Here is a 10,117-nt window from a genome sequence, read left to right as displayed (position 1 = left end):
AACGCTTGGAACATCAAACAACTACGTCGCTTCTACCCTTAAGATGTTTCCAAGTTGTTCATATACCTCGCACCTACGCAAAGTTTAGTCGTCAAGGAAGGGTCGGCCTAGCCTCGGCAAAGCCCGACCCTCCCTCGGGGGCTAAAAGGGGGGAGACCCCCTCTGCGTCGAATTTTTCCTCGAAAAAGGATCTCATTTTAGCAGGATTACTTTCGTGCTTCTTGACTACTTCGGAAAGCGGATCCTGGAAACGACGGAGTACACGTAAGCAGCCAAGGCTGACCGAGCCGAGGGACTCCTACGCCTCCGGGATACGGATACCTCACTCATCACCTTCTGCGATAAGTAACTCGCGCTCGGATAAAGCGACTCCGTGGACCGAACAAGTCTTCACGTTCGGAAGCTCTCCTGCCGAAGCAGTCCTTCAAGCTTTCTCGACTAAGTCGGGGACAGGGCCTCATGGACGGGTGAAAGTACGCGTAAGCGGCAAGGCCGACCGAGCCGAGGGATTCCCACGCCTCTGGGATACGGATACCTCACTCGTCCCTTCCGCGAGAAGCAACTCTCGCTCACACAAACATCCCTGTTACCGACAGAGTCCAGATGCTCGAAACAAGAGGAAAAAAGACGCAGCTTCGCAAGCACGGCGAGGGTGTGTTTTCTGGCCTCGGCGGCCGCAAAAGGCACACGCTACAAGACGATCTGATCCTGCAGGCTCGGGTCTTCACGCTGAAGGGAGCCGTAGCACCCTCGGCATCGACGACGTCTTCAGCTAAGTCCGACCCAGCCTCGGACGGCGACGCGGTCCAGGGACCCCTCCGGGAATCCGGCCCGAGCAGGCGGCTCGGCCGGTTACCCCTGGGGCCTCGGCCAACCGGCTTCCAAGGGCGCCAGCCCGACCCGAGGCCTCGGCGGATTGACTTTGGCGTCGGCTCCGCTGACGGACAACACGGCTAGGCTCCGGCCAACCAGGTTCCCATTCTCGAGCCAACTCCGCCTCTGTTCATACTGATATCGCTACCCCTGGCCTCGGCTCATCGAAGGGCGGCCGAGGGGTCTCTTTAACTAAGCTAGAGGAGCCCCAGACAACAAGGCCGAACGGGCCGAGGGATTCCTACGCCTCCGGGATACGGATACCTCACTCGTCACCTTGACACGGGGCGACTCATGCTTGGTAAAGCGGTTCAGATAATCAACAGGCGAGACTTAGTGCTCGAAAATGAGGAAAAAACACGACTCCGTGCCAAAATTACATACATGTTCAGGCCTCGACAGCCGCAATGAACAAACACACCGGCATTCGAGATGCCATTACAAACGGAACTCCGGTTCCCCCTCTCAAGTATATGAAGGCCAGGGCGAAACCGTTTCCAGCACACCGCCTGGACCGGACGCGGGATTCAAAAAGCGCGAAGCGGTACAGCCGTTCCTCAAACGGCTCGCGCACGCGTAACGGCCACCCCGCCAACCACTCGCCCCGTCGCATTAACTCCGCGGCGGGACACGCGGCGCCTCTGGCGGGAGAAGCGCGCGACGCTTCGCCTTCGCCGTAATAACCGCGTCAAAAAGAGGTACGCCACGTCGTTCAATTTCGTATCCCTTTCCTTTTTTTCTCTTTCTCTATCTCTTGCAACAGGGACCGGGAAAGGGGGATACCCCGAAAAGGATCCTTCTCCGCGAAGGAACCGGGCTCCGAGCCCCCCCTACTGATCAGGGGTTCGAAGACTGGCCCTCCAAAGGGTTCAACAGTCGCCTCAGATCGCGTGGGCCCGACACCCACTACTGGTCAGGGGTTCGAAGGCCAGCCCCCCGAAGGGTTCCATGGCCGCCTCAGGCTACTCGGGCTCCGCGCCCATTACTGATCAGGGGTTCGAAGGCTGGCCCCCGAAGGGTTCACAGTCGCCTCAGACACCGAGCGAGGGATGACCAGGGGTACGTTTGATACATAACCGAGGCTCGGGCTGCGCTCCCGAGGTACCCTAGGACATTTCCGAGACCAGCGGGAACGATCTTGTAACGGAATCCCATCGGAGGGAGGCATCGAGCCCTCGGACCCCGTCGCCAGGGGACCGGGTCCGGCAAATCACCCGCAGGTACTTTTGGGCGTGCCTCTGGGCCCCTAGCCGACCCCCAACGAACGGGGCACGGACGTCCACTCGGATTACCCGCTTGCAGCTCACCGGAGACACCATGTTCGGTGCCCATCGAGGGTAACATGGCGCACTCCCCCACTCCTCCTTGCGGAAAGGCGACGTAGGGGCGTATGTAAAAAGTCGAGTCTGTCCCTGATTGTCCTCTCGCCCTGTGCAGAGGCTCGGGGGCTGCTCTCGCAAAAACCGGCTCCGGCCAAACCGTTGACAGCGTCAACATACCAGCCAGAGAGCTTGGGCCCCGACCGTGCACCCGGGCTACGACCAGTTCGCATGAGGGAACGACCAGACCAGCCGAAGCATTACGCAAGGTATTAAGACCTCGAAGGAGTGTAACCACTCCTCCGAGGCCTCGGGGGCTACACCCGGCGGGTGCGCTCGCGCGCACCCACCGGAACAAAATGCAACCGAGAAAGGCTGGTCCCCTTGCAAGAAAGTGCGACGAAAGCCTCCAAGCGAGTGCTAACACTCCCTTCGAGGCTCGGGGGCTACTGTCGGGGACCATAATTAGGGGTACCCTCAAGACGCCTAATTCTCAGCTGGTAACCCCCATCAGCATAAAGCTGCAAAGGCCTGATGGGTACGATTAAGTCAGGGATTAGTCCACACGAGTGACTCGATCACGCTTCACCCGAGCCTAGCCTCGGCCAAGGGCAGCCGACCTCGAGAGACTTCCGTCTCGCCCGAGGCCCCCCTTTTTTACGGCGGACACATCACCGGCTCGCCCGAGGCCTTGGCTTCGCTCAGAAGCAACCCTGACTAAATCGCCACACCGACTGACCGAGTTGCAGGAGCATTTAACGCAAAGTTGGCCTGACACCTTTATCCTGACACGCGCCCCCCCGGCAGAGCCGACGTGACCGCCATCACTCCACCGCTCCACTGACCAGTCTGACAGAAGGACAGCGCCGCCTGCGCCACTCCGACTGCGGTGCCACTCGACAGAGTGAGTCTGACAGACAGTCAGGCCTTGCCAAAGGCGCCACGGCGAACTCCGCTCCGCCCGACCCCAGGGCTCGGACTCGGGCTAAAACCCGGAAGACGGCGAACTCCGCTCCGCCCGACCCCAGGGCTCGGACTCGGGCTAAGACCCGGAAGACGGCGAACTCCGCTCCGCCCGACCCCAGGGCTCGGACTCGGGCTAAGACCCGGAAGACGGCGAACTCCGCTCCACCCGACCCCAGGGCTCGGACTCGGGCTAAGACCCGGAAGACGGCGAACTCCGCTCCGCCCGACCCCAGGGCTCGGACTCGGGCTAAGACCCGGAAGACGGCGAACTCCGCTCCGCCCGACCCCAGGGCTCGGACTCGGGCTAAGACCCGGAAGACGACGAAACTCCGCCTCGCCCGACCCCAGGGCTCGGACTCCGCCCTGGCCTCGGCCGAACGACCTCCGCCTCGCCCGACCCCATGGCTCGGACTCGGCCTCGGCAACAGAAGACAGACTCAACCTCGGCTTCGGAGGAGCCCCCACGTCACCCTGCCTAGGGCACAGACCGGCCACGTCAACAGGAAGCGCCATCATCGTCCTACCCCGAATCGACTCGGGTCACGGAGAACAAGACCGGCGTCCCATCCGGCCAGCTCCACCGGATGGGCAATGATGGCGCTCCACAAGCTCTGTGACGACGGCGGCCCCCAGCTCTCTTACGGAAGCAGGGCGACGTCAGCAAGGACTCGACCGCTCCAACAGCTGTCCCTCCGCCAGGCTCCGTCGCACCTCCGACAGCCACGACATCACGCCAGCAAGGTGCCAAGACCTCTCCGGCTGCCACATTGGCATGTACCTAGGGCGCTAGCTCTCTCTCCGCTAGACACGTAGCACTCTGCTACACCCCCCATTGTACACCTGGATCCTCTCCTTATGACTATAAAAGGGAGGACCAGGGCCTTCTTAGAGAAGGTTGGCCGCGCGGGACCGAGGACGGGACAGGCGCTCTCTTGGGGCCGCTCGCTTCCCTCACCCGCGTGGACGCTTGTAACCCCCCTACTGCAAGCGCACCCGACCTGGGCGCGGGACGAACACGAAGGCCGCGGGACTTCCACCTCTCTCACGCTCGACTCCGGCCACCTCGCCTCTCCCCCCTTCGCGCTCGCCTACGCGCTCGACCCATCTGGGCTGGGGCACGCAGCACACTCACTCGTCGGCTTTGGGACCCCCCTGTCTCGAAACGCCGACAAACCTCTTTCTTTTTTGTGTAAGGTCGCTCAAGATCCAGCTGTCTGCGATACTGCACAACAAAGCAGGCAATAATATGGAACAAATTCGTATTTTTATGAACCATCAAGATCGTCTAGATGCCTGCGGTACAGCACAGCAAAGCAGTCAATAATATCGAACAATTTCGTATATTTATGAACCATCATCTATACTGATTATAATTCATGTTCACAACTGCCTTCCTCAGATTCTTTGGATAGCATCACTGAGATATGATAATACATGAAGCGGATGAACACGGATCAATATGGGTCTGTGCCATTACTCTGCATGATCAGTAGCCTAACCTGAGAGCCATCCAACGTGACATCCTTCACATCCAGGACGCGTGATCTCTTAAATAGCGTAGCGACAGCGACGGTCTCGATCTCCCGGTCGAACGCGAGCGCGATGCCGCCACCGCGGCGGACGGCGCGCTCAGCCTCTCGCGCGAGGCGGGACGGGAAGAGCGCACCGGAGGTCGCCGAGGGGTCATCCGAGAACACGAGGTCGAAGGCGCCGTCGGAAAATGGGAGGTGGTGGGGATCCGCGCGACGGACAAGCGGTGGGAACTCTACGAGGTCGACCCCTATGGCGTCTCTGGTCCCCGCTGCGCGGAACACGTCGACGGCGTGGCCGGTGCCGGCGGCGAGGCAGAGGACGCGCGAAGGGGCCACGAGGATGCCGAGGCCGCGGAGCGGCGGGAAGGCGGACGTGGCCAGGGAGGCGGCACGACGTCTCCAGCGCGGGGAGGCGCGGAGCTTAGCGAGGCGGTGGTCGGGCGGGACCACTCGGCGCGAGGCGGCGTCGCAGGAGCTGCGGGGGAATGGGGCGAGCGAGATGGTGAGGGCAGACTGGTGGGACGCGGGGAAACGGTAGATGGATGCGTGGCGCAAGAGGTAGAAGAGTGAGAGTGTGGCGACGGCGGCCATCGCTATGGAGACACGCGTGATCAGCCGTACCGCGTGCCGGTCAATCGCCGCTGGCGAGCGCGTGGTGGAGGCGGCCATAGATTGGATCGTCCGGCACGCGGAGGAGGGGGGTCCGACCAGATCGAGGACGGAACCCTAATTTTGTGGCTGCTTCACATGGATGGGTATCACGAGTTGGTGGTGAGGGGGAGGGGGGCGCGGGATCACCGCCCGGCTACGCGAGGGGGCTAGGGCTGCGAGGAAGGGGGAGGGGACGCGCGGGCGAGGGCACAGAGGGGCTGAGCGGGGGGGGGGAGGCGGGGGTGACGCGGCGACGGACGCGAGCGGGGGCAGGGCATCGCGACAACGAAGGAAGGGGATACGCGGGACGAGGGCGAGGATCGCGGGGGCGCGGGGAAGGAGGGGGCACATTTGGTGTGGACGCTGACACTACTCTCTTAATAGAGTAGTATAGATATCACAGAAAACGTTCTTCCAACGTCACGGAGAAATATAGCGAAACAGAGGTGGCGTTGCACTTAAGTTGTGCGATGGATGCAGTGCGTGACAAAACGTGTAGCAAAAATGTGCAGATGGAAAATGTCAAAGCGGTGCCGCCAAATCGCAGGGATAAGAACGATATTAACTAACTGATGTGGTTTTAGGACTCGCTGTTGGAGTAATAAAAATTTGTTGGGTTCTATCTAATCCTCAGAAATGAGGTCCTATTTTGTTTTGAGGCCCTAATTATTGGAGTCTCTCTTGGAGATGCTCTTAGCTGCACGAGGAAACAATGCTAGCGCGCGTGACTGCACCTGGAGTCCTGGAAACACATCGTTCATCATAGTAAAGATGGCCTTTTTATTGCAAGCGATCACAATAAGATGGGTGAATGAAACATGTTAAAATGAAAAACATAAAGAAAAGGGGGGAAATTTAGTAGCCATCTTGAGGCGCAACCCTTGGCCATGCAGCATTGCTGGTACGCCGTCCGGTTCACACGCGTGAGTCGGTCAGTGGCCGCCGGTCACCGCGTCATTGGCGCCTGCCGCCGCGCCCGCCACCGTGTCCTTGACGGCCGCCGCCGCGCCCGCCACCGTGTCCTTGACGGCTGCCGCCGCGCCCGCCGCCGTCTGCGCCACCTGCTCAGCAGCCTTGGCACGCGCATGCACGGACGGAGTCAGCAAGCACGGCCGGTCACGCCACGCAGTTACGCACTCACTCTGCGGCTTGGAGAGAGATATATAGCGGCCATTCGTACGTACCTGCTGAACGGTGCCGGCGGCGCGGTGCTCCTGCAGCTGCGCGCTGTCGGCCGCGGCTCCGGCGGTGTCGGTCACGGCGCAGGCCGTGGCGCCGGCGCCGTCCCTGACGCACTGCGCTGCGCGCTCCGCCTGGCACTGCATATATACCGGGGGTGAAAGTGAATTCCATTTCCATGCCACATGTGATCAGTGTGATGCGATCGAGCTGCTCACCTCGCCCTGGGCCTGCGCCTTGCCGGCCTGGAAGGATTGCCCCATGTTCGACATTGCCGATGATCTCCGCTAGCTGGTAACTTCTCGACGATTAAGATCAGTTGAGGAACGAACGACGATATTAGCTGTTTGATGGAGAATCAGGCGCTCTAACCGTGGTTTATATTGTAGATTGGGAGATGCTGCGGCACTGACAAGTGTCAGGCTTGTTTTGAGTGGCGAGGAGAGGGAAGCGGCATGTAAGGCGTGCTTGTGAATTCTGGCCACGAATGGCCATGGCTAATTACTGCTAGTTCAAATTCAAACCATCATGTTTAGGCGCGCGAGGCTCGGGGGAACTGTTTCTTGGCGGCCGTCCTCTATCTCCACGCTATCAATGTTCTGCTGTTACGTACGTACACGAGCTCTATTCTGCTGTAGGGCGACATGCTGGAAAAACTCTAGTGCGATAGAAACACAGATTATTATGGCTTGAGATTATCTTTAACTATGGAGAATTGTGTATGCAGTTGCCGTTTTCTGAAAGATGGGAAATGCTGGAAGATGAAATAATACGGCCACCGCGTTATTATCATGAGAAAAAACAGTTTGAGAGTGGTGCTAAGAGCGATCGGCTGTACAAATATTTTTTTTTGAAAGGAAGGGGCAAAAGACTTGCCGCTCCGATATATATTAGATTAGAGAGTAAAGAAATGGATAATACAAAACCAAAGCAACTGGAGGGAAAAAGATAAGAAAGAAAAAATAAAAAGAGTAGAACAAAAACCCACTAGTCCAGACCAACAAGAGCTCAACTACTAGCAATATACGATGACTGCAAGGGCCACTTGATTAACGCTTCTATACTGACTTTAGGAAATTCTGTTATTTCTTTCCAGCCATAAATTCCACCAAAAATGAATTAGCAGGCCGTCGAAGCATCTTCTTGACTGTCTGTTGCAAAGGCTACGCAGACCCGTCCACCAATCATACAAATATGTGTCGCTGAGAATCCCATTCAAGAAAGGAAGGTTGGCCCAGGACAACACTTTGTTCCACACCTCTCTACTAAAGGGGCAGTCCTTGCATAAGTGTAGAATTGTTTCTGGGGCCGAGTTACAGAGACAACATATTGGGTTGCAAGGCCAACCCCTTTTAAGAAGGTTATCGGCCGTTAGGATTCTCTTATGTAGTAATGTCCAGGCAAAAAACGGCACCTCGGTTCCACCTTAGCCTTCCAAATAGGGCAGAGATTCATTGTACTGTAATTGGACGAGAATTGGATGTTGTAAGCATTGCTTGCACTGTACTGCCCATCCGCCGACCATCTCCAAGTAATGGTGTCCTCCAAACCATTGAGCTCTTGCATGTTACCTATGGCCTGCCATAGAGAGACGAACTCTCTAAGCTCAACCTCCCCCGAGCATGGGAAGCATAATCGTATCCAATTGTTGTTAGTGAGTGCTTTGTCAACCGTGATGTTCTTCCTCTTTGTCTTCCTGAAGAGTGAAGGTGCAATGCTCTTAGGGGCTTGACCTTGGATCCAGCTAGATTTCCAGAACTCAGCTATCTTTCCATTGCCAACCGTCACCATTGTGGATGCATTGAATAGATCCTCATCAGTTCTGTCACAAGGAAGCTGCATGGCAGTCCACGCCCTGTCTTTGCTCTTCCATCGTAACCAAAGCCATCTTAGTCTTAACCCCCTCGCAAAACAATCAAGATCTAGAATTCCAAGACCCCCTTGCTCTTTGGGAGGCAAGTTGTGGGCCAGTTGATAAGGCAGTGACCCCCGGAGCAAGCCTCTGGATTGTTCCCTTTCCACAGGAAGTTTCGTCTCATTTTGTCAATTGAATGCATCAACCATTTTTGAGGCGGAAAAATCGTTAGATGGTAGATTGGTTGTGCGGATAGCACCGATTTTACTAGCGTTTCCCTACCAGCCTTGGACAACAGTTTACCTTTCCAACCAGCCAACCTGTTGTTATTTTTTTCGATTAGTGGTTGGAGATCAGTCCTTTTTACATTCCTGTAATGAAGGGGTAGCCCTAGATACTTTCCGGGTAGTCTAGAGTAATTTCCAGGGAACACGTCCATTAGCGTTGGCCATAATGATGCTGGATATCGAATTGGGAAAATTTCTGTTTTGTCATAGTTGATCTTTAGTCCTGAACACCCCTCGAACGCGTTGAGAATCCCTTTCAGCACCTCCAAGTCTGATTTGTCAGCTCTAACAAAAACACCCGCATCATCCGCGTAGAGAGAGCACCGAAGCTTAGCCCCTCTAGTCAATACCTGTCCAAACAGCCCATCCTCAACGGCCTTCTCAATCATCCGATGTAGCGGGTCCATCGCTAAAATGAATAGGAAGGGAGATAGAGGGTCCCCTTGTTGAACCCCACGTCTGTGTTTGATTGCCTTTGAACGTTGCCCATTTAAAATTATTCTTGAGGAGGACGATCCCAGGATTTTAGCTACCCAATTGCGCCATTTCTGGGAGAACCCACAGACCCTTAACACATCCAAGAGATATGCCCAATTTAGGGTGTCGAAAGCTTTAGAGATGTCAAGCTTGACAAATAGAGCTGGATTACCTTTTTTATGCAGCTTCATGATCACCCTCTGCACGTATAGAAAGTTGTCATGGATTGACCGGTTCTGGATAAAGGCGTTCTGAGCGTTGGATATAATTTCGTTCATTCTTGGCGCAAGCCTATTTGCCATGATTTTTGTTATAATTTTCATGAAGCTATTGATCAGGCTTATCGGCCTAAACCTATCAATTCTGTCAGCATTTTCCCCCTTGGGTATGAGGATGATGTTTGCTTCGTTGACCAGATGCAGGCTTTTGGATCTATGTTGGAAAAAATCGTTTATTGCCATGGAGAGGTCGTTTTTGATCAACTCAAAGCAGCATTTGTAGAACTGTCCAATGAACCCATCCGGCCCGGGAGCCTTTTCAGATTGAAGCCTCATGACCACGTTCTTAATTTCACTATCATCAATCAAGTTGTCCAGCTCAGCTAGCTCAAAAGGAGCATACCCCAGATGGTCCCAACAAACAACACTGCTCCTCCTTCCTGTCATGCCTAGAATCTGACCGAAGTGATGCTGTTCCTCGTTCATTTTGTCTTCCTGGCTCGTTAACAGCGTGTCATCTTGAATTAGCGATCTGATTAAATTTTTCCTTCTTCTATTATTGGCCGCTAAGTGAAAGAACTTAGTGTCATATAATCAACAAAAAAAGGAAAGTGGTTTTGCAGGACTCATGGATTGAGCATCATAATTCACAAAGTACTAGAATCCAATACCGAAAATAATTCCATGTCATATTTGTACGAGGCTGTACAAATATGACATGGAATTATTTTCGGTATTGGATTCTAGTACTTTGTGAATT

The 10,117-nt window shown here is 55.5% G+C and overlaps 2 protein-coding genes across 2 annotated transcripts; both read right to left on the bottom strand.

The window, feature by feature from the left end:
- Nucleotides 1-4,463: 4,463 nt before the first annotated feature.
- On the bottom strand, nt 4,464-5,368 carry LOC109945655 (uncharacterized). The gene has a single exon (XM_020551967.1). The coding sequence runs from the start codon at nt 5,357-5,359 to the stop codon at nt 4,613-4,615; it is 747 nt and encodes a 248-aa protein (XP_020407556.1). The 5' UTR covers nt 5,360-5,368; the 3' UTR covers nt 4,464-4,612.
- Nucleotides 5,369-6,104: 736 nt separating this feature from the next.
- LOC100277975 (late embryogenesis abundant protein, group 3) lies at nt 6,105-6,872 on the bottom strand. Its single transcript, NM_001157451.2, has 3 exons — nt 6,739-6,872; nt 6,526-6,660; nt 6,105-6,414 (listed from the first exon to the last, which is right to left on the bottom strand). The coding sequence occupies exons 1-3, from the start codon at nt 6,790-6,792 to the stop codon at nt 6,274-6,276; spliced, it is 330 nt and encodes a 109-aa protein (NP_001150923.2). The 5' UTR covers nt 6,793-6,872; the 3' UTR covers nt 6,105-6,273.
- Between the last annotated feature and the right edge of the window lie 3,245 nt (nt 6,873-10,117).

Source organism: Zea mays, chromosome 4, assembly GCF_902167145.1.
Source record: "Zea mays cultivar B73 chromosome 4, Zm-B73-REFERENCE-NAM-5.0, whole genome shotgun sequence".
In the NCBI taxonomy this organism is placed as follows: domain Eukaryota; kingdom Viridiplantae; phylum Streptophyta; class Magnoliopsida; order Poales; family Poaceae; genus Zea; species Zea mays.
The sequence above is the reverse complement of the archived record's forward strand: the minus strand, read 5'-3'. Positions and strand labels throughout refer to the sequence as shown.